At 55.9% G+C, this 22,065-nt stretch overlaps 2 protein-coding genes across 23 annotated transcripts in view; one reads left to right on the top strand and one right to left on the bottom strand.

Annotated features, from left to right (window-relative positions):
* The window catches only part of PLEKHG3 (pleckstrin homology and RhoGEF domain containing G3), a 64,383-nt gene extending 52,665 nt beyond the window's left edge, over window positions 1-11,718 (top strand). For 7 of the 21 annotated variants that reach the window (XM_019733323.2, XM_019733324.2, XM_074327365.1 and 4 more), the window contains exons 5-19: window positions 104-150; window positions 259-409; window positions 483-614; window positions 816-998; window positions 1,136-1,228; window positions 1,473-1,559; window positions 1,823-1,856; window positions 2,197-2,295; window positions 4,415-4,504; window positions 4,895-4,933; window positions 5,358-5,380; window positions 5,884-6,204; window positions 6,690-6,803; window positions 8,450-9,848; window positions 10,369-11,718. In XM_019733323.2, coding sequence (XP_019588882.2) covers window positions 104-150; window positions 259-409; window positions 483-614; window positions 816-998; window positions 1,136-1,228; window positions 1,473-1,559; window positions 1,823-1,856; window positions 2,197-2,295; window positions 4,415-4,504; window positions 4,895-4,933; window positions 5,358-5,380; window positions 5,884-6,204; window positions 6,690-6,803; window positions 8,450-9,848; window positions 10,369-11,102 — 3,546 coding nt within the window. In that variant the 3' untranslated portion in view covers window positions 11,103-11,718. The remainder of the gene's footprint in view (window positions 1-103; window positions 151-258; window positions 410-482; window positions 615-815; window positions 999-1,135; window positions 1,229-1,472; window positions 1,560-1,822; window positions 1,857-2,196; window positions 2,296-4,414; window positions 4,505-4,894; window positions 4,934-5,357; window positions 5,381-5,883; window positions 6,205-6,689; window positions 6,804-8,449; window positions 9,849-10,368) is intronic. The other 14 variants (XM_074327363.1, XM_019733321.2, XM_074327362.1 and 11 more) reach the window with 10 other exon arrangements.
* A 1,556-nt stretch (window positions 11,719-13,274) lies between these two features.
* SPTB (spectrin beta, erythrocytic) overlaps window positions 13,275-22,065 on the bottom strand; it is a 115,209-nt gene continuing 106,418 nt past the window's right edge. For both annotated transcript variants that reach the window (XM_019733314.2, XM_019733313.2), the window contains exons 33-36: window positions 18,972-19,234; window positions 16,777-16,950; window positions 16,504-16,546; window positions 13,275-16,348 (exon numbers count right to left, since the gene is read on the bottom strand). In XM_019733314.2, the coding sequence (XP_019588873.2) occupies window positions 16,181-16,348; window positions 16,504-16,546; window positions 16,777-16,950; window positions 18,972-19,234 (648 nt within the window). In that variant the 3' untranslated portion in view covers window positions 13,275-16,180. The remainder of the gene's footprint in view (window positions 16,349-16,503; window positions 16,547-16,776; window positions 16,951-18,971; window positions 19,235-22,065) is intronic.

The raw sequence follows: 22,065 nt of genomic DNA, 5'->3' as shown, positions 1-22,065 counted from the left end.
GGGCAGAGTTGCTCTGGGGACCGGGGGCATGCCTTTGGTTTTCACCTGGGTTTATAGTCAAATGGGAATCTCCCTGAAATCACTCTTTTTGGTGTACCCTTAGAGCCAAGAGTTCGATATCTACACCCAGTATTGCAACAACTACCCCAAGTGAGTAATTGGGGTGGAGATGGGAGGCAGAGCCATTTGGTGAGTCTGGAGCACCCCGCCTCCCATGTAGACCTTCTCAGGTGGTGACGGCCCCTTCCCCACTCCCAGCTCTGTGGCCGCTCTGACCGAGTGCATGCGGGACCAGCAGCAGGCCAAGTTCTTACGGGACCGGCAGCAGCTGCTGCAGCACTCGCTGCCCTTGGGCTCCTACCTGCTGAAGCCAGTGCAGCGCATCCTGAAGTACCACCTGCTGCTCCAGGTAACCCGAGTACATGGGGGCTGGGGCGGGGCGGGGCCTTGGAGCCTGGGCTCAGCCCCTGTCTCCCATGCAGGAAATTGCCAAGCATTTCGATGAGGAAGAGGATGGCTTCGAGGTCGTGGAGGATGCCATCGACACCATGACCTGCGTGGCCTGGTACATCAATGACATGAAGAGGAGGCACGAGCACGCAGTCCGACTCCAGGTGCCCTGGGGCGATGCAGGGCTTGGGAGAGGGCATGTGGCTGCCCTGCAGGGGTGAGCTGAGGGCTGCTGTCCTGCGGAGAGGGCTCCTCTTGGGGGACTCAGTGGTGGCTGCATCTCTGGGAGCCTCCTGAGGTCTTGTGCGGTCCCCAGGATGGTCATGAGCAGCCTGACCCTGGGGGTTGGGGCTTCTCTGCTGCAGGAGATTCAGTCGCTGCTCATCAACTGGAAGGGGCCGGACCTGACCATCTACGGGGAGCTGGTCCTGGAGGGCACGTTCCGTTTGCACCGTGTGCGCAGTGAGAAGACGTTCTTCCTCTTTGACAAAGCGCTGCTCATCACCAAGAAGCGGGGCGACCACTTTGTCTATAAGGGTCACATCCCGGTAACCAGGCCACAGCCTCCCCTCCTTGCCTTCCTCATCCGGCCCCGGGGCGGTGTGGACGCAGCTCCATCCTTTTGCGGTTCCCCTGCCCGCTGCCCCTTCCCTCACTGTGCTGGACGGCCCTCTCCCTGTCGCAGTGCTCCTCCCTGATGCTGATCGAAAGCACCCGAGACTCCCTGTGCTTCACCGTCACCCACTACAAGCACAGCAAACAGCAGTACAGCATCCAGGTGAGAGCGGCCTGGGCCACTCGGGCTGGGGCAGACCTGCGCCTCTGCTGGCTTAGCTGCTGAGCCTCAGGGTCTCCCTCTGAAGGCGGGGGTCACTGTGGGCACCTCTCAGGCGGGGTAGCTGCACAGAGGCCCCAGCAGGCGCCCTCTTTGCACCCCCACCCCGCTCGGCAGAAGCAAGGCTCATGCCGCATGGCTCCAGGCATGTGGTAACCCCTTTTCCCTCTCCCTTGGGTCCTCCCAGGCCAAAACAGTGGAGGAGAAACGAAACTGGACTCACCATATCAAGAGGCTCATCCTGGAGAACCACCACACCACCATCCCCCAGAAGGTTGGTTCCGGGGGCACCCCCACCCCCAGCTCCTGATGGGGTACAGGGAGAGATGGTATCCTTCAGAGCCAGCTGTGGGGGGGTCTACCGGGGCCTCACCCTCTGGACATTGGATCCGCTGGACAGTGGGAGTCAGTTCAGCAGATGCCACAGGCCTCAGCACAGCACTGCGGGGTGTTCTGGAGCAGCAAGAGCGAGTCCGTGGGCTGAGGGAGGCATGGCATGTGGCAAGAGAGTAACTGGTGGGTTTCCTTCCCTTCCAGGCCAAGGAAGCCATCTTGGAAATGGATTCCTATTGTAAGTGGACACGTTCTGCCTGCTTTGTCCCGAATTGTGAGCTGCTTGCTCTAGGTCAGGCTGCATGCTGGGGAAGCTTGCTTGACACTTACATTCCAGGGAGCAAGGAGGATGGGGCAGCTCCTTTTGTCAAGGCCTGGGGTCTGCTGTGAGACCAGGGGTGCAGTACTGCTGACCTGGGCACTCTTGGGGCCTGATGCTCCCAAGTGGCCGAGAAAGGAGCTTGGGACGTTTGTGGCCCCTGGAGTTGGAGTGGGCAGCGGAGGTGTGGTTGGGGGTGGGCAGCGTCCAGGCCAAGGCTGAAGTATCCCAAAGGCCTGATTGTCTCTCCTGGGTGCAGATCCCAGTCGGTACCGCTACAGCCCAGAGCGCCTGAAGAAGGCGTGGCCCTCCCAGGACGAGGAGTCCACCCACGTACCCCAGGGGCGCCGGCAATCTGGTAAGGGATGGGCTGTGTGGGCAGAGGGGCCAGGTGGGGGACTGTTTGCAGCAGCGTTTGGCGCTGGCTGTCAGCTCTCCAGAAATGCTAGGAAAGAGCAGGATGGGCATGTGTGGGATGTCCTCTCTGCATGTAGGTACCTTTGGGCCCTTCTTGCCCACCAGGCTTGGGCAGCCCACCTTTTCCAGGGCCCTCGGAAGGCTTGTTTGCTCAGGCCTGGGTACCTCTTCTTAGCTCCCCTGCAACTGAAACCTCCCTCCTTCACCACTTGGAATACTGGGAGTCAGCCAGGAGTAACGCTCGGACATCATGCATGGGCCCCAGCCCAGCTGTGGAACAGCAGAGGCAGGACGTGGGGAAAACAAGTTAGCCTTCAAGTGGCACCAAACCCAGACAGGAAATATTTACTTTGGGTCTCAGGGAAAAAAGTTCCATTTTCCTCTCCTGGGTTTTCTTCCATGACAGGCTTGCTGCTATGTACTCGGAGTTATTGGAGTGAATCATCTAGTGAAAAAGAGAAGACCTTGCTTTTATGCTTAGCTCTCGTGGTGATGGGTGTCTGTTTTCTACATCTGTTTTTACTCTGCCCTTCAGTCTGAGGCCCAGGGATAGATTCGGCTTCAGCTTGGTATCTGCCAAACGTATTCATGAGGTGGCAGTTGGAGTGAGAAGTGTCTTAGAGAACCCCGGAGAGAAAGATTCTGGGGTGACTGGGAGCAGTGTCCCTTGGATCTCTGCAGTGCGTCGAGTGTCGACTGGCCATGACCCACGGGTTGGTGTATAGACTTTGGTGTTCTAGGAGATGTCTAGAAAGGCTTTATGGTTTTATTTTGTTTGGTATTGCTCCCAGTGGATCTTGAACCCTAGGCAAACTTGTCATGGTTGGAAAATTTCATGGTGCTATATGCCAAAGCCCCAGATTGGCGGTGTTACTTCCTAAGTCTCCGGCCCTCGCAGCTTCCTTCTGTTTTCTTCAATAATTCCTTTCTTGTCCCTCTAGCAGTCCCCTTTAACCTGCCATAGCTTTAAATTGGAAGCTTCTGGCACACGGATGTGTTCAGTGAGGGATGGCAGTAGTGGTGATAGTAATAGTAATATTACATGTCATCCGTCAGTACGCAAACTAGCTATCAAGGCACTCAGGAAATGAGCCGTTTCAGAGCTTAAGTTTCCACATGGCTGAGGTTTTAGCCTGGAAACTCTAAAAGAGTTGGGCTTTGCTTACGTGCTTGTTTCTGTGTTTTAGTTTTAACCATTATGAAAGAGACATCTTTCTAAAACATGCTTCATACCCATGACCCTTTAAAATAGAGGATGATGCTGACTGCTTTTGAACTTTGAATTTTTCTGGAGTCAGAACAACGGCATTACTGTGGAGTTTGAACTGCTAGACTCTCCAGGGCCCCCAGGATGGGGGCAGGGGACTGTGGGTTGCCGTAGAGACAGCCCGCTTTTGAGGTGTTGTGTCCATCTTCACACTGAAGAGTGTGCGTTCTCATCTGTCTTAGCGTGCTTGCCCGCGGTGTCCCGTCTTCCCCTTCTGCCTGTTAGAAATCAGTTGATCAGACTTGTGAGAAGTGTGTGTGAAAGCGGGCCAGGAAGTCGCTGAGAGGGAGGACGTGGGCCCTCTCTGGGCCCTCTGGGTTAGTCCTCTGCCTGTGGGCCTTTCCTGCTTTCTATTTCCAGAGGGCTGAGATGGGCAGATAACTGCACTGTATGGATAAGTAGGATGCTATTGTCATTTGTCACTTGTTTTAAAATGAAAGAGTTGAGCGTTTTATATTTCTCGCTTTAAAAACAATTAGATGTTTCCTTATATTGTCCAGATTGTGTGTGTGCATCTCAGTAGAAAAAAAGTTCTTCGATCTTACCCCCCTGCCCAGGAAATAGCTACGAGACCTCAGAAGACTGTCCTTCGGCCTCAGGTCTATAGGGGGCCTCCCACTTAGCGCCAGTTAGACAAGGACAGTATGGGCCAAGGCCAAGGCTTGAGAGAGAGGTCCCTTGACACGTGTCCTCTTATCCCTGCCTGCCTGTCTCAGGTCTGTCCCCAGAAAGGCTGGGGTACAAGGTGGTGACACCATCAACCTAATGAATGTGTTTTGTATCTTGTTCCCAGAGTCTGGTCAGCCCCCGTACAGCCGGGCAACACTCCCCAGCAGGCAGCGAGGCTTCCTGGTGCCAGGCCTTAAGGGCCGTAGAAAGTCCGGTGCGACCTCTGCTTTCCAGCTGGGGTGCTGTGAGGGGGCTTGGCCTGGGCTGATGGGCTCATTGCGGAGAGGGTGGGGCTTGAGGTGGAGCCAGGACCTCCAGAGATGAGGCTAGTTGGTGGAGCGACGGGCCATGGCTCCACGATGGAGGGCTGTGGGCGAGGTGCGCTGATGCGGGGATTGTGGGCAGTCCTGCTCCTGGGGGCTGATGGGAGTGGCCCTGGCCCTGCTTCCCGATGGGTACGTGTGGGGGCAGCCTCCTTCAACCCCTGGGGCCGCAGGGAGCCAAGCCCAAGTGGACTTTGAGCTGGCGATGGACTGGAGTGGGAACAGGGCTGGGCACAGCTGCTCCCAGGCCTCACTGGCTGCCCATTTGCTTTCCTCCTCAGAGCCAACCAGACACCTGCTTAGGCAACTCAGCGAGAAAGGTGCGTATGAGGGCTGGACAGCCACTCCCACCAAACGTTAGGGCAGGAGCAGGAAGGTGACCCACGGATGGGGTGTCCAGGGCAGTTTAGAGGGCACTCTGTCTCTGTTCCTCCCAGGAAGTGGGCCTCACCCCTTGCTGTCCAGGGAGGAGGCTTGAGCTCTAACCTCCACACACACTCTTTCGTCCTCTCATTGAGGAACAGCAGGAACAAGTGACGTGCACAGATGTGCCCTGTTCTGCACCCGCCAGACTCCTGTTCTATTCAGTCATTCCTTTCAAACCCCAGGAGACCGGGCAAGGGTTCTGGGAGTAGGATCCCCCAGAGAGGTCTTCCCCAGGGGCCCCCAGGCCTTTGTCCTGCTAACCTCCCCTCTCTTCCTCTCCCCTCCACCCATGTGCTGGAACTCTGTGGTGGTTGACAGCAGCCAGAGCAGCAGGAATGAAGGTAAGTCTCGTGGGCCAAGGCGACCGATGGACAGAGGTGGGTGGGACTGCCCAGCCCACCCCCAGCCCCTTCAGCTCTCATTGTCTTCATTCATTCACCAAATACTTTCCAAGCACCTCCTGTGCACCAGGCTCTGTCATGAGGGTCACGGAGGCTGTGGCCCTCACCATGGGGACCCTTCTTTCCATACCCTTTTCTTGGACCGGCGCCCTGGTGGTGGCCCGCCCAACCTGGATCCTCTTTCATTTCCCTGCCTCTGGAGCAGGCAGGACTTTCTGGGGCTTAAGTTCCTGACCAGCCCTAGTCCTGCCTTGCTTTTCTGGGTCCCAGCTTCCCCCTTGAGAACCAACCCCCGCCCCACCATCCTCACTGGGCCCCATGGAGACGAGGGGCTGGCATCTAGATGTGGCTTTCTGTGTAAAGCCTCCTCACCCCCAACCACTGGCAGGAGGAGGGGCGGTTGCCCAGAGGCTGGTCACGAGGGGGTCTTGTGCTCTGAATAGCATGCGGGCAGTGCTGGCACTCTCTTGGACTTTGGGCAACCCCCCCGTACTCGGGGCCTGCAACTGGAGGCTGAAGGGGCTGCCCGGGAGCAGGAGCAGGAGGAGGAGGAAGAGCAGGCCTTTCAGGTCTCTCTGGAGGACCTGGCGGGGCATGAAGGCAGCGAGAAGGGGTCTGGGCTGGAGCCCCCAGGCTCAGAGGAAGAGGAGGAGGAGAGCTTGGCAGTGGCGGAGCAGGTAGCCGACTTTGCCAGCTCCCTGCTGGCCGCCCTCCACTGCTGGCACTATCGGGCCAACGCTTTACTTTTCTCCCGGGGCGCTATGGTGAGGTGTCTCTTTGATTTCCCCTCCTCCTTGCATGTTCCCTGGCATGTGCATGTCCATCTGAGGTCCCCCCTCCACCCTCCCCACCCTTCTGTCCTTGTTCCTTTCCTCCTGACATCAGCACTTCTTAACCCCTCACTCACGGTCATGCCCTGGTGAGCCCCTGGCATGCGCTGTCCCAGTACTGGGTGCTAACCAGTGTGCTGCCCAATGAGCATGACTAATGGGGAGGGGGTGCAGTGGAGAGGGGGACAAGCCAGCACAGAGTGGGGCTGGGAGGGTCAGGGGCTGGGCTGTGCTGAGGCCGCGTGCCTGGCAGGGATTTCTGCATCCCTAGGCCTGGCGCTCAGATTGACTGTGGTCTGGCTCAGGTCCAGGGCTGGCTCTCAGCAAAGCCCAGCCCCCTTAGGGCTCAGCAGGTGCCACATGCGTTGGGATGCAGGGGGGTCAGCTCCCAGGAGCTGACAACTGCCCTTTGCTCACAGGGGAAGGGGCGCAGGGAGTCTGAAGGCCCCACAAGCTGCAGGAGGCCCAGCGGCCGGTCTCCAACCAGTGCCGAGAAGTGCATGAGCTTTGAGTCCGTCTCTTCCCTGCCAGAGGTGAGTGGCCAGCAGGCAGAAGGGGCCTCGTCAGTGGTGCCTGGAGCCCAGGTCTCCCGGTCTGCAGGCTGGCCTTTCAGACCATCCCGCTGGGCCCATGGGGAGAAGGATTGCCCGCCCCCCAGGACTCTCGCCCCTTTAGGAAAGCCTGTCTGGCCTATGGGCGCGTGGCTTGGTGAGCAGACAGCCCCTTTCTATGAATTAGAAAAAGGTTCCCCTTCCTTTGGGCAGATTAGTCCCTTGCCAAAGGGCATAGTTAGCAGAAGTGACCAGATTTTAGGTCCGCTCTGTTAGGCCCTGCCCCTGCCAGCATCCCAGATATTTCAATCCCACCTGTGCCTACCTGGGCGAAGGGGTAGTGGAGTGATGTCTTGTGGACATCTCCTACGTGTCTGCTGTTTATTTCTTCCATCTGTTCTCTGCGACAGCTCTCCCCGGGGGGGTGGTGTGGTCTCAGACAGGTTGAGTGACGTGCCTGACATTGGGTAGCTTCTGAGGGGCAGAGCTGAGATCAGAGTTGGGTCTGTGACTCAGACCCACGGTCGCCGTCCTGACACCCACGCTGTCTGTGGGTTGTCTGGACACGCTTTCCCAGTGTTACAAGAAGCAGTTCATGAGGCCTAGACCCCAGGGTGGGCCTCATGGCCAGGACACGACAGAAGCCTGGAGGACATTGGGTAAGAGTCTAGAGTGGTGCTGTCCAGTAATAGTAGGATGTGAGCCACATGTGTCATTTTAAATTGCCCAGTAACCATGTGAAAAAAGTATTTAACCCAGTATATTCAAATTCGTATTTCAACATGTAATCCATATAAAAACTATTAATGAGATGTTTTCTGCATGACATGTTTGCCGCCTGGTGTATATTTTACCCTTATTGCTGTTGTCAGTTTGGACTAGCCACACTTCCGGTGCCCGGGAGCCACGTGGGGCTGGGTGGCCCCTCAGTGGGACAGTGCAGGCCTAGAGCGTGGGTCCTGCTGTGCAGATTCTGGAATAGAACAAAGGGAATCAGGTCTGATTCCTCACAAGGTGGTGTTTGCTTATCTTCTCCCTAAACACCTCTCTGGAAAGCTGCCTGTACTGGCCAGTTTTGTGGTTCAAATGACCTTCAAAGTGGTCAAGAGGGTGTTCTCAAACCTGCGTCCTTCCTTGCCCGTCTGCTGGGCATATGCAGAGTCATGCACGGGGCCATATTCCTTGCTCACGTCTGACAGGATTCCCGCATGGGGTCCTGAGCCCCATGGGAGGCCCTGGTCCTGCAGGGAAGTTGGAGTGACCCCCCCCCCCCCACCATGTTGGAAGCTTCTAGGGCTTTTGGGAGCTGCTTTACCATTGGGCAGGGAGTGCTGGTGCCACGGCTCGACCCTGGGTTGTATGTCTCCATCTGCCCCTGTAGCTCCTAGGTAGGCTGCCACAGAGGGTGCCACCACTCTTCCCCATCTGTGTTCCTAGACTTTTCCTTGAGTTTGAGGACATGGGCCCAGCACCCCAGCTGCAGGGTCAGGAAAGGACAGCATCTCGTCCTCCCTGAGGACCTCTTGCCCCTTCAGTCCTAAACCGCAGCCCCCTCTCACTGGGCTTTGAGGAGGCCATGCTGTCCCCTCATCCCCCGGGTCTCATATGTGTTATCCGTGCTGTCCCAGGTTGAGCCAGACCCTGAGCCTGGGACAGAGCCCGAGGTGTTTGCTGCCGTGGAAGGTCCCAGCACCGAGGAGCTGCCCTCAGACACAGAGTCTCCAGAAGTCCTGGAAACTCAGCTTGCCGCCCACCAAGAGCTGCTGGGGCTGGACCACCCGAGTGACGTGCTGGACTTTGTGGTGGCTGAGAGCACCGAGGACATTAAAGCCCTGAGCAGTGAGGAGGAGGACGAGGAGGAAATGGGGGCTGCCCAGGAGCCCGAGAGCCTCCTGCCGCCCTCTGTGTTGGACCAGGCCAGCGTCATTGCTGAGCGGTTTGTCAGCAGCTTCTCTCGGAGGAGCAGCCTGGCACTGGAGGACGGCAAGTCCCCTGGCTTCGGGACCCCCAGGCTGGCCAGCCGGAGCAGCAGTGTGCTCAGCCTGGAGGGCAGTGAGAAGGGCCCGGCCCAGTGTGGCAGCACCACAGACTCCTTCAGCTCTCCGCTCGCCCCAGAAGAGGACCTGTGTGTGGGGATGACCACAGAGAGTGGCCTTTCTGTCAACGGGACGGAGCCCCCAGGCCCAGGCTGCCCAGCGGAGCCCGACAGGTCTTCCTGCAAGAAGAAGGAATCGATGCTTTCTACCCAAGACCGGCTGTTGTTGGACAAAATCAAGAGCTACTACGAAAATGCAGAGCACCACGACGCTGGCTTCAGCATCCGGCGCCGGGAGAGCCTCTCCTACATCCCCAAAGGCCTGGTGAGAAACTCGGTCTCCAGGTTCAACAGCCTTCCCAGGCCAGACCCCGAGCCAGTGGCTCCACTAGGGCACAAGAGACAGGTGGGCTCCCGGCCAGCGTCATGGGTCCTGTTTGACCTCCCAGGACCAGGTCAGTTGGGTACTGGGGACCCAGCTCCTGTCACAGATTCTGAGTTCCGCCCATCTTCGGAAATTGTGAAGATCTGGGAGGGGATGGAGGCTTCCAGGGGGAGCCCTCGGAAGGGGCCAGGCCACGGTCAGGCCAATGGCTTTGACCTGCATGAGCCACTCTTCATCCTGGAGGGGCACGAGCTGGGGGCCATCACCGAGGAGTCGGCCACTGCCTCGCCAGAGAGCGCCTCCCCCACTGAGAGGCCCAGTGCAGCCCACCTGGCCCGGGAGCTGAAGGAGCTGGTGAAGGAGCTGAGCAGCGGCTCCCAGGGAGAGGTGCTGTCTCCGCTGCACCCCCGTATTGTGCAGCTCTCCCACATGATGGACAGCCACGTGAGCGAGCGAGTCAAGAACAAGGTCTACCAGCTGGCCCGCCAATATAGCCTCCGGATCAAGAGCAAGGCAGTGGCAGCCAGGCCACCACTGCAGTGGGAAAAGGCAGCTCCCACCGTTCCCCGCCTGCGGGAGGAGGCTGGCGCACAGCCGGGTGGCAAAGGTACGGCAGGGGTGGGGAGTGGGCCCCTCCTGCAGGTCTGGGGCAGAAGCGCCTTTTAGGAGCCACTTGGCTTCTGGGGGAAAAGGATCCCTAAATAACCTCTACTAAAGAGAGGGCTCAACCCCAAACTGAAGGCTGGGGTGAGGCCCTGGCACCTGGTCTAATGCCTCGAGGCCACTCGTGCAGCCCTGGTTGAGCCCTTTTACTGCCCTCCCCCAGCCTTTCCTGTGCAGCAGAGAGACTTTTGGAGCAAATGTGGCCATGACCCTCTTCTCCAGGAGAGCAGAAGATCTTGTCTTTCTTCCTTTGACTCTCAACCCCTTGTCCACTGCCTTTTCTTTATTCTTTCCATTTCCCTTTGATAAAGGGGCCATAGGTGATAAATGAGAGGTCTCTTCCATCACCCACCAAAATTCCATCAATCAGCCTTGCCTGGGAAGTGAGCTGAAGGCGGTTCAGAGCCCTCATCACTTCCTCTCCTCCTGCCCAGTGATTCAGGCAGCTCTCTCTCCCCTCACAGGTAGGAGAAAGCCAGTGCTGTCCCTCTTCAACCATGAGCAGATGCTGGACCAGGAGCACAGCCCACCTAAGCCCTGCTCTGCTGGGGAGACGTCACCACGGCATTTCTCCTTCAGCCCCTCTGCTGCCAACTCAAGGACCAGCTCGCCTGGAGCCCGGACCTCTGCTCGAAGCCCGCTCAGCCCCTTCGACACCGAGACCTTTAACTGGCCTGATGTCCGAGAGCTCTGCTCCAAATACGCCTCCCATGATGAGGCAGCGCAGGCTGAGGGCAGCCGGCCCCGAGGTCTGCCTGTCAACAGGAGCCGCTCGGTGCCAGAAAACATGGTGGAGCCCTCTCTGTTGGGCAGGGCAGGCCGCTGCTGCAGCCTGAATGCCAGGCGGGGCCAGGCGAGCCCAGAGGCCACCCAGGCCCAGCCTCCTGGGGTGTTGCCCCAAAGTGGGCCAGACGCAGAGGAGGCCCTGTACGTCACCGCGGACCTCACCCTGGAGAACAACCAGCGGGTGATCGTCATGGAGAAGGGGCCCCTGCCTCCCCCCGCTGTGGGGCTGGAAGAGGGCAGCGGGCAGGGACTGAGCTCACTAGCAGCCATGGTAGGGCAGGGCCAGGATTTGCAGATGCCTGCAGAGTATCGGCCAAACGAAGAGGGTCCCCGGGAGCCAGTGGACCCAAGCCAGCAAGGCAGAGTGAGAAACCTGAGGGAGAAATTCCAGGCCTTGAACTCCGTAGGTTGAGCCTGAGTCCTGGGGGATGGGGAGGAACCTTGGCAGACTTGCCCACAAGCCGGGGCTCACCCTGCTCACAGCAGTCCTACCCAGGGCCCTCAGAAAGGCCGTGCCCTGGAAAGATGCTCTGCTGTACTCAGCAAGTGCCATCTGTGAACGTGCTGGCACTCCTGCAGGCTCACGACGACTGCCACAGGCCCAGACTGTGAGGCCAGTGTGGCCACTTCCCTTCCATATACCTAGTTCTTCTCTGGTAAGAAGCCAATATTTAAGCTCACCTCTTCCCAGGGAGAGCAAGCCCTGCTCAGGCCTCCAGCGCTGGCTGGCCGCTGCCAGGCTGAGGAGCCCGGCCAGAGGAGACGGGATGCTGGCCTGGGCAGGTTTTGCTCTTTAACTGCCTTTTCTTAGGATCCAGGTGGGAACGAGGTCCATAATTTATTGCTTTCCATTCTGTTGTGTTTGTGTGCACGCGCGTGTGTGCGTCTGTTGATTCCCTTCCCGTAAAGAATGTAACGGACTCAGTTCAGGTACTTTTGTGGGTTGTCTTGCTGCCCCTGTGGTTGTCGCTAATGTATACACATTTCATTATTTGCCAATGGTGCAATAACCACTGCTGACCAACTGATCTGTGTGTGGCCTCCTTACTGGGCCTGGCTGGGGTGGGGAGAGTTGATCGTGGCCAGGGGTGTTGGGGAGATGGACTGCTGGGGCACCAGGGTGCTCGTGGGGGAGGGTGGCTGGGGTTTGAAAGGTGTAGGAAGGGACTTGTTTTCTTGCTAGTCTACTCCCGTGGACTTCTCTGTCTGTCTACAGCATCCTGTATGGGGGCAGGGGCGTCATGCCAGCCTTTAGCTCTTTTTCTCAAGGGCCGAAGTTGGACTAAAAGAAGTTTGGGGGGGGGGATGTTGGGGGGGAGAGGGGCGCGGTGAATGGAACATTTTTCTAATAGGAGTTTCCCATGTCTGGTGCCTTTTACTCTTCTCTCCCTCTCACTCCCAGGAGACATCCTCGGAGGTGAGGAGTCTAAACTTGAAGCCTAGAAATGTCTTAAGGTGGCTTGCAACTGGGTGAAGAGTGCAAATACATTTTTTCTGGGGTAGATCCTAAGTTTTCATCCCATTCTCCAAAGTGTCTTTGATTCAAAAGGGCTAAAAATGCCTCGTTATTTCTAGTTGGGTTTTCTGCCTTTTCTCCATGGTGGACTAGCTTTGTTTTGCCCTGTTTCTTCTGGCTTGGGCCTGGGACGAGTGGGGCTGCAGGGCCCAGGTGGTAGAACTGTCCTCAGGTTGTCCCCACAGGTCTGCTGGCTCAGGGCCATGAGCGTCTTCTGACCTAGGAGGATGGGCTGGACCTGAAGATGGGTGTACGGAGTATTTTGAGCTCAAGGGAAGATCAGAGGCAAGTGGAGCCTCTTCTGGGCAGAAGCAGACAGGGCAGAGCTGGCCTGTGTTCTGGCAGCTGACCTGAATGTTCTGTGGCCACTTCCACAGTCAGGAGAGAGCTGGCTTCTACCAGGCAAGTCTCGGGTTATGACGTGGAGTAGCCATCAACGTCCTGGAGCAAGTCAGCAGACCCAGGTGTTGGTCTCAGCCCTGCCGTTAACTAGCTGGATCACCTACACCTTCCCTCATCTGGACATTGAAGGAGGTGGATGATTCGCTGTGCCTCAAACTCTCTGACTCAGACTCTTCAGCGGGTGGGGCCTGGGAAATCGTAGCAAATCCTTTCCCCAGGTTGATCCTTACACAACCATTGAAGTCGTCTGGGAACCTTGGGCCCGCTCAGTGGTTCCACTGGCTTCCCCTTAGAATTATCACTGGACCTTTTGAGAAATGGCTATGCCTACATTCCATCCACCCAGACCAAATGGAACGTCCCCTTTGGAGATGAACCCCAGGCCTGGCGATTCTGGTGATTCTAATGTCCAGCCAAACTCTGTCCCAAGCTCTGGGGAAAGGCCTGCAGTAGGCCCCCGATAAAGCTTTTCTCGGTCTCAGGTGAGGCACAAGGCCTGGGGCTGGCGGAGTTGTCCCGTAAGATTCTCCGGGATAAGTCAGCCTGGCTGTCCCTCTGTCTCCATGGTGGTCTTGTGGACACAACTCCCTCCTTGCTCACTCAACTAGCACTCCTTGGCCCAGTTCACAGGGAAACAAGCCTTGTCAAATAAGAAATGGAGAGAAATACGGAGCGTTATTGATTTATTAGAAAAACTAGTAAATGGGTTTCCTTCATTTGGTGGAAGCACGTTTGAGCAGGTGGAGGACAGGGCCCCGCTGGCCCGGACGACGTGGTCTGTGCTCAACAGGGTTGCAGTTCTCTGCAGCCCCCTCCTCCCTGAGCTTGCTTGTTCAAGAGATGGAGCCACGTGGTCCCCTGGGCCTCTGCCCCCTCCCGCTGAAGGGAGGAGGGGGACCTAGGACTTGCCACGGGGACCCCAGTTGCCCTCTGATAGGCAGGAAAGAAGAGTGGAGTGGTGGGGAGTTGAGCCTGCCACAGGCCTCCTGTTACGGGCACTGTGGGGGGAGGGAAGCCCGAGAAGCCTCCGCACCCCCGGCAGCCAGTCAGCTGAGGCCAGGGCAAGGAGAGGGAAGGAGGGCTGCCTGACCACGTCCAGAAAGCTTCCTCTAAGCTGCCCTGGGAGGAAGCCTGTTGTGCTGGTGTGGACTGGAGCTTGTCAACCTAGTTTGGGAGCACTGTTAAAGAAAAGACTGCAGAGTAGAAAATGGAAGGAAGAAAAAAAGAGACCTTGCCAGGGCACCAGGGGCTTAGCCCCCATGTGGCACAGGCTCCCAAAGCTGGGCGCTTGCAATTTCAGTTCAGTTGATTGTGGGTCTTGGGTCTTGTGTGACATGGGAGGGATGTGGGAGAAGGTGACAACAGATGGAGGGTCACATGCAGCTTGCTGCCCATGATCACCAGTCCGGGGGACCTGGGTGGTGAAGTCCTAGCGCTTCCTTTGGGGCCCTTCAATTCTTGGGACTGGAGTAGCCTGTTGGAGATTCCTCACTCAGGTGCTACTTTGGCACACATGGAGGGGAAGGTGGCCCCTGTCCCTGGCCTCCCTCAAGACTGGCCTGGGAAAGCAGTGGAGAGACACTCTTGCCACCACCTACCCTTCAGCAAGGAACACGTTCTCTGCCCTGGAGCAGGACATACCCTCAGATGCACCAGAGATCTTTATTGCCAGGTGAGTATAGTCATACTGCCTCCTGCCTTGGTTCCCCCAAGTGTCAAAAGAGACTGGTGAATGGTCTATACTAGGTTCCCTGTAGGTGCAAAGAGGGCCGTAGGGTTAGGTGTACAGAGGCCAAATGAAGCCCCTGGCTACAGTGGTGGGACCACCTGATCTGGAGATGTCAGGTGCCATCAGAGAAATTCCCTCCCGTGGTTCCTGTCTGCTGAATTCAACTTCACCTTGACCTAGTGGTCTTGATCCTCGAGATGTGCCTGCACTTAGGGCTCCTGGTGAGGTCTAGTAACTCTCCCTCTCCCTGTGGTTTCTGCCCGAGCCTCATCCACTTCTGGAGGAATCATCTCAGTGTCTCTAAGGCTCCTTCCCATGGGGAAGGTGATGGAAATAGCAGCTGCAGGCCCCAGGGACCTTTATAACCTCCCCAGGAGAAATGCCTACTGCTCCAACCTGAGCCTTCTGTGGGAACCTACCCCCAGTTAAGATGCTGGGCTGCAGCTGTATTGCTTTCAAAGCGTGGTGGAAAAATCCTTGTGGAATGAATGCTTTCTTCCCCACAGAAGTCTGACCCTAGCAGCATGGGGAAGGCTATTCCTGCAGATCTAGGTTGCAGGGCCCCTTTGGCTGTGCTTGGGTGGGGGGTTAGCCACATGGGTGATTTCTGTACCCATGTGGCTTCAGGAGAATCTGAGCAAGGGCTGCCATACCACGGCTTTGGCCTCAGCATTTGTCCCAGCTGTCCAGGGGTTGTGTTGTGTGGGTGGTAATACCCAGGTATGGATATGTTTGTCACCCCGGGGTGATAGGTCATGCACTTGGCTGTCTGTCCAGCCAGTACCTTCAGGTGGTACCATATGCAGACAATACACATTGGGAATTTGGCTTTGGGATGCTTTACTCCAGGTGCTGGGCTGTCCATCTTGTATCTGGGGACTGGACTGTCTCATTAAGGGGTCCCGGGTCTCAGTCGGATATTGCTGGTTCAGCTGCTACTGGGGGGGGGGGGGGGGGGAGAGGTCCAGAGTGGAGAGGCAGCGCCTTAGGCAGTGTCAGGACCCATCTACCTCCTTCATGTCTAAGCCTGAGCGCCAAGCTCTAACTTCAGTTTTAAAAGGAACGGCTGCACAGCTTGCTCATCCTCCATTCTGTCACCTGTGGTAGCGAAGGGTGCTGGATAGACCACGAGGCGCCTTGCACTAAGGACCCCCCGGCCTTGGAGGGGTTCCCCTTTGTTTTGGTGGGAGGAGGAGGGATGTGGTGGCCCCTGAGGTGAGTCCCAGTTCTGAGGAAGCCCAGGGAGGCCTGTGGTGTCCCTCAGTCCCCACAGCCCTTTTCCCAGAGCCAGGAAACCTGAAGGCTCCTTCCTCACGCCCCAGGAGCGGCTCAGGCATTTCCAGTGTCCTCGTCCCTTTCTCTTTCCCTGGCTGCACCCAAGTGGGAAATGACCGCAAACAAGACTCGCTGTGGGGGTGGGCAACGCTGGAGGAACCCCATCCACCTTCTCCAGCTTTCAAGGGGGTTGTGGGGCTGGTGTGCCCTTAGCCCAGGAGGTGGGGAGAGGAGGGCATGTGCCTTGGAAAACCGTTTTCCTGCCCCCGGGACGGGAGGCCCCAGGGCCCCTGTGGAACTAGGAGCCCCTGTCCCTGTAGTCGCTCTGTGGAAGGTGGGGAGCAGACATCGGCCGGGTGGGCGAAGGCAGCGATTGCAGTGCAGCGTGGGCTCCGGAGCCTGGCCCGGCAACCCGGAGCAGGCAGGCAGCGGGCAGCGGGCGGCAGGCGGGAGGAGGACCGGGTGGTGGCTGAGGTCAAGGCCACAGGCACCCCGGCCAGTCCCGGGCAGCCGAGGGAGGCACTGCGGCACCCGCAGCCCGGCTCCACCTGTGGGGCACCGTGAGAGGCTACTTCTTTTTGGGGAAGAAGCTGAATCTCTTCTCCTTGTCTTTTTTGCCGAGGTTTACATCAGGGCCGGCGTTGGAGGGCAGGGGCAGGCTCTGAGCCTTGACGCGGATGCTCTGGGACTCGTTGATGGCCGTACTCACACCCTGCAGCCAGCACAGCATCTCCTCCTGCAGGGCAGGAGGGTCAGAGCCCCACGCCTCCCAGTGACCCGCAAAGGATGGGGCGGGGTGCCCTAGGACCGCCCATTCTGAAAGCCTTGAGGTCCAATGACTTGGGTCTCCTTCACCTGCCCTTTTGTTAGCAGGGGCTGCCCTGCACTTACCTCATCCTTGCCATGGAAGAGCCACTCACTGCCATTGCTCAACCTAGGAGGACAAAGGGTTTCCTGCCATGTGGCCACCTTTGGAGCCCTCTGCCTGGGCAGAGGGCTGGCTCTGACCCCACAGAACCTGAGAGGTAAAAACCCAGGCCTCTTTGATTTGAAAACCCCCTGAGGGACAATTCAGCCCGGGAGCTGGTCCCATGTGGTGGGCCCGTCCAGCCACTAATGCCAGATGAAGCCACCAGGAAAGGCAATGGACAGGAGGGACCTCACCTCAGCTTGAAGACATGCTTCTTCTTCTTGTAGTTGGCAGCAATCTCACAGATGGCGTGTCTCAGGGCCAGGGGCTCCTCCCCGTGGTAGGGCGCCCCCAGGGCCACGTTCTTGGCATCTTTGTAAAAGGTCAGCTCGCTATTCCTGAGCACACAGTACAGGTTGTTCCAGGACCTGTGAAGACGCAGACAGCCCTGTTACAGCGTCTCTGTAATCAGTTCCTACAGCTATGCCTCGTTTTCATTACGTCACTTTTGCCTTGATAAATAGTAATACACTTTACTGTAAAAAAAGGAAATAAAAATCATGTAATTCTACTACCAAAAGTTAACTATTGTTAACATTTTATGTATGTCTTTCTAGTCTTTTTTCTATTCACATATATAGCTTAAATTGGATTATACAGTATATCCAATTTTATATTCTGCTTTGAAGCTTAACACTGTATTACGAGTATTTCCCCATATCCTCAAATATTTCTTGAAAGTCATTTTGAATAGCTATATGGTATCCCATCAGTAATCTGTTTATTGGTGGTCCTTGTGTTACTGGAAATTTAAATAACACAATTTAAATAATGTGATAAACATTCTTGTGCATAAATCTTTGGCTGTAACTCCTGTCACTCTGATCTTACCTTGACATACATTTCTAGAAGTAGAATTATTGAGTCTAAGATGAACAGTGTAAACTTTTCAAAGCATTTCCACATCCATTAGCGTATTTGATTCTCACTATAGAACTGTGAAGTGAATAGAGCAGGATTTTGTTTTGCTGGTTGTTGTTTTTTGTTTCGTTGATGATATATGCCCACTATATATACTAGCACTTTCTAAAGAAACTTATTTGTGCAAATGAAGGCTCATTTGACCTGTATGTTTGGTGACTATGGGCTTATAAGCTAAGGTGTGGGCTAACCTGAGCTCCTTCACTGACAAATGGGAAACATGTTGCATTTTCACAGTATTGAAAGCAGAGAAACGTTAAGCTTTTCTTCCTTCTTCCTCCTCTTTCTTCCTTCGTCCTCCCTCCTTTTGGAGGGCGGAAAGGTAAAAAACTAGTCAGGCATATAGGGAGGAAGGGCTGGAAGGTCGGAGAGAGCACGTGACCTGCACAAGGCTGGTCACTTTACAAAGCCAGGCTTTCTGACGCTCAGCTCGGAGGTCTTTCCTCTAGCCCTCACCACCTTCCTTGAGCTTATAGCAAGTAAGGCAGTTGCTAAGAAGGAGCTGGATCTTGGAGTTAAATCCTGCCTTGAACAAATGACTTAACCGCTCTGAGACTCTTTCCCTGTCTGGAAAATGGAAACCTCATTACAGGGTGGTTGTGAAGATTTTGTCAGTCCTAATATAATGCCTGGCACATAGTAGGTGCTCAATAAATGCTAGTTTCCTCTTTCCTGGTAGACTCTTCATATAAACAATATACCTCTTCAGGGCAGCGGGTGCCCCCAAATATTTTGGAATTTGAATTAGCTCTGACGTGGTCCCCTGGACAGACTCTGTATGCTTCCAGTTGGCTCTGGGAATCTGACTGGCTCTAACCTCTTGATGCTGCCCTGTTTCCCTGGACCCTGGACTGCTGCCTGAAGGCAGAGGCCCCCAGGGACCTTGGGTAGAGGCATCCCTGGATGGACCAAACCCACAGACATGACTGCCTCAGGGCCAGGCAAGGACATGACTTTTGGATGAATTCCTCAAGGTCACAGTCACTATGACAGCACGGGGAGGAACCTCCAGAAAGCACCAATGTCAACCCCACTCTTCCTCTCCTATTTCACAGCAGGGAAAACAGGCTCAGATTGGTTAAAACGAGGGCCTTGATCAAGGGTATGTTCTTAGAGCCAAGAGTGACCTACCTGTTGTTACCCAGCCCTGGGATAAGAACAATAGTGTTGTCTGAGTTCCTGCTCTGTGCCAGGCAGGGTACCAAAGAGGCATGCTGTCATCATCACCCCCATTTGACAAATGGGGACACTAACTACTCAGGTTGAGTAACTTGTACAAGATCATAGGATGCGAACTTGGGACCAGAACTTAAGCTTCGCTTTCCCCATCATGCCAAGCAACCCCTGGGCTGGCCCAGAGGTGTGCCCAGGAGCTGTCAAGACTAGAGGCAGAGGGTACCCTCTCCGACACATACCCATGTTGCCGAGGCTCCGTTGGTGAAGCCCTGGGAGCCCCTTCCCCACGCACCTGTTGGATGCCTTCTTGTTGGGCCCCTCCAGGTCGTGCTTGCGGCCCAAGTAGCCCTCCATCTGCACGCTGTGCCCGTGGTCCCACTGGGCCGGCAGCGTTGTAGGCTCATCACCCTCACTCAGAGGCGTGTGCAGGACCTTAAAGAGAGGCTCGGTGGCGGGCCTCTCATCCCCACCGGATTTCTCCTCCTGTCCTTCCTCACGCGGCCCCGGCGGGGGTGGCGGCTGCAGGTCCTGAGGCCACTGCCTCTCTTCTTCCCCCTGCTCAGGGGCACATGGGAGGAGCACACCTTGCTGGGGGTTCTTCCCCAGGGATGACTACTCAGCAGAGCTGGGAAGCCAGCAGGCCCCTACCTGGCCTGCTTCACTAGGCTCGGTCCACATCTCTGGCTGCATTACCACCCCCACCCCCTGCAATCTAACAGCAACAGGTTCTTAGCGTGAGCTGAAGGGGCCTGAGTGATGATCCCATCAGGGGCTGGAGCTCCAGTGCTGCGGGCAAAGCCCCAGCTCAGCCCGGCCCCAGGCCCCTACGCCTGCTTCAGCCACATACTCCAAATCCAGCTGAGTTCTATGTGGGCTCTGGCAAGATTTCCGATGAAGAAAGGGGTCTGCTGCTAAGACAGGTTTGAAAAACACTAGTACTAGAGCTAGGATGTTGAATGGAATCTCTTCTGTTGCCTTCCACTTGTGTCTAAAGCCTCAAAGCTAAAGGCACCAAGCCCTATGTTTCCCACTTGACCTTAAAAAGGGGGGACCCAGACTGAATGGTGCTGCTCCCATCATTTAACAGGGATTTGTTGGAGTAGGACAGTGGTTGCTAAGCCTGGCTGCCTTTTACAATAACCTTGGGGGCTTTAACATAATATGCCCAGACCCAACCCTCAAGATGTTGCGTTAACTGGCCTGGATTGGGGTTAGCACTTTGGTATTTCTTAATAAGCTTTTCACGCACTCTCACGTGCAGTGGGGTTGACAATCACCTGTAAGGAGTCACTGCCCCCGGGAGATGCTGTGGCTGCATTGCCCTGCACCCGCCCAAGCTGAGTGAGGGGCCTCCAGTGGAACCACACGCTGTATGTCAGGCGCTCACGGTAAGAGGAAGCAGGCCTCCCATTCCCCAGCTGGTACCGCTTTCTGCAGAGGGCTTGCTGACCTGCCCTTGTGCCTGCCGCAGCAAAGGGAAGAGGGCAGGGCAGACTGCGGCAACAAGGAACAGCCAGCCTCCCACTGTCAGGTGGGGCAAGAACAGGGAGGTCTCCTATGTGCCAAGTGAGCACCTTGGAAGGCAGTCTAGCTTGAACCTTATGGCCACAACCCTGTCTCACAGGCCTGACCTGCTGGAGACCTTGCAGCACTAGGTGGGAAGGGTCCTCCAGGCCCCCAAGCAGGCCACGTCTGGAAGGATGCTTGAAGTACCAAGACCAAGGGCATCGACAGCTGAGGAGGGCCAGAGCCACCCCGGAGAGTGGAGACTGCCCCCTTTTCTGCTCCCTACTCCAACCACCGAAGATGGAGGGGGACCCAGAAGAGGGTTGGGGGGAGCCAGAACAGACCCTGTGCTCCCCATTATGGGTCCTTTAGACATGGGCCAAACCCAAAATGGAGGAATGGATGGATGATAGAAGGATGTAGGCCCCATATTGGACATCAGATTGAAGCTTTAAACTGAAACAGACAGGAGACTTTTTAACAGCTACAAATGACCCAGGTCTGCCCGAGATGGCACTAAGGAACGGGAAGGGAGGCCCAATGGAGATGCTTGAAGACAGCGCTTGGAAGATAAGTAACGCTGGTCATGTTTGTGTCCCATCAAATTAGAATTGTTCAGGGGGCGGCCGGATGGCTCAGCTGGTTAGAACGCGAGCTCTCAACAAGGTTGCTGGTTCAAGCCCCCTGCAACTAAAGATTGACAACAGCAACTAGACTTGGAGCTGAGCTGTGTCCTCCACAACTAGATTGAAGGACACTGACTTGACTTGGAGTTGATGGGTCCTGGAAAAACACACTGTTCCCCAATATAAATTAAAAAAAAAATTAGGACTGTTCAATAAATAGTTATAAGTTGGGGTTCCAGTAAGATCTCATTTAAAGAAAGGGTTACATGACTGGAAATTTTTGGAAACTGCTACCCTAGTCTAATACCTTCAATCTATGAGAAAACCTATGCTCAGGTCAAGGGACTCATCCAAGATTACACAGCTTATAGGTATTGGAGGCAGCTAAGAGCATGCATTCCAGAATCGGACAGGCCTGAGTTTTTATCACATCTTCAGGGCTCTCATCCTTTGCTGTCCTAGAATCCCTTGAGAGCTGTGGTCAGGCCACACTCATCTTCATGCATCTTGCTGTATTTTATCTTCAAGAGTCTGCAATGAGCCAGCATTGGCCACAAGGATTTGAGGGGCCAAAGCGCCATGCCCAGAATATCCTCTAGCAGGGAGCAAGGGCTAGGAGCCGGAGTTTGGGGTCCTTCTGTGGACCCAGTCAGGCCAACCCTCTGACCTGGGTATAAAGGTTAGGGAGGTGGATTATTACAAAAAGTGAAGCCTCTTTTCATCCCTTACCTTTCCAGCTGGCTGTGCTGCTCCTCTCGGTGTGGGCCACAGCCTGCCCCGCCTGCCCTGGGGTCCCAGGAAGACGCCCTGGCAGACACCAGGAGGGAAGCCTGGCAGACCCTCACAGCCACGCTTGCACCTCTCACCCAGCCTCTACCCTCCTGGGACTGCTCTTGCTAAAGACCTATCGGTCCACATTTTCTTCCTGCACTTTCACTTCCATTCTCCTTCCTTTCTGGAACTATCCTCTGAAAATAAAGATGGGTTTTTCCAGGACTGCCTCCCAACTTAATCTCACCTTCCTTCTGCTTCCTCCTAATGGGTGCCTGACCCACATTCCCTGGCAGGGATATTCAGAGGCCATGGCCAGTGTGATCCAAAGTTAAACGACTGGTTCATAGGCTGGCTTTGGAAAATGGGGATTTTCCAAAGTGCGCAAAGATTTCTTCTGTGCTCTTGATTATTCACATGAAGACAACTTAAAATAAACCCTGCTCCCTTTACCCTGAAGGCCAAGGCCTGAGGAGGAGTCAA

This window comes from Rhinolophus sinicus, linkage group LG03 (assembly GCF_036562045.2).
Source record: "Rhinolophus sinicus isolate RSC01 linkage group LG03, ASM3656204v1, whole genome shotgun sequence".
NCBI lineage: Eukaryota > Metazoa > Chordata > Mammalia > Chiroptera > Rhinolophidae > Rhinolophus > Rhinolophus sinicus.
This window is presented reverse-complemented; position numbering and strand designations above follow the sequence as displayed.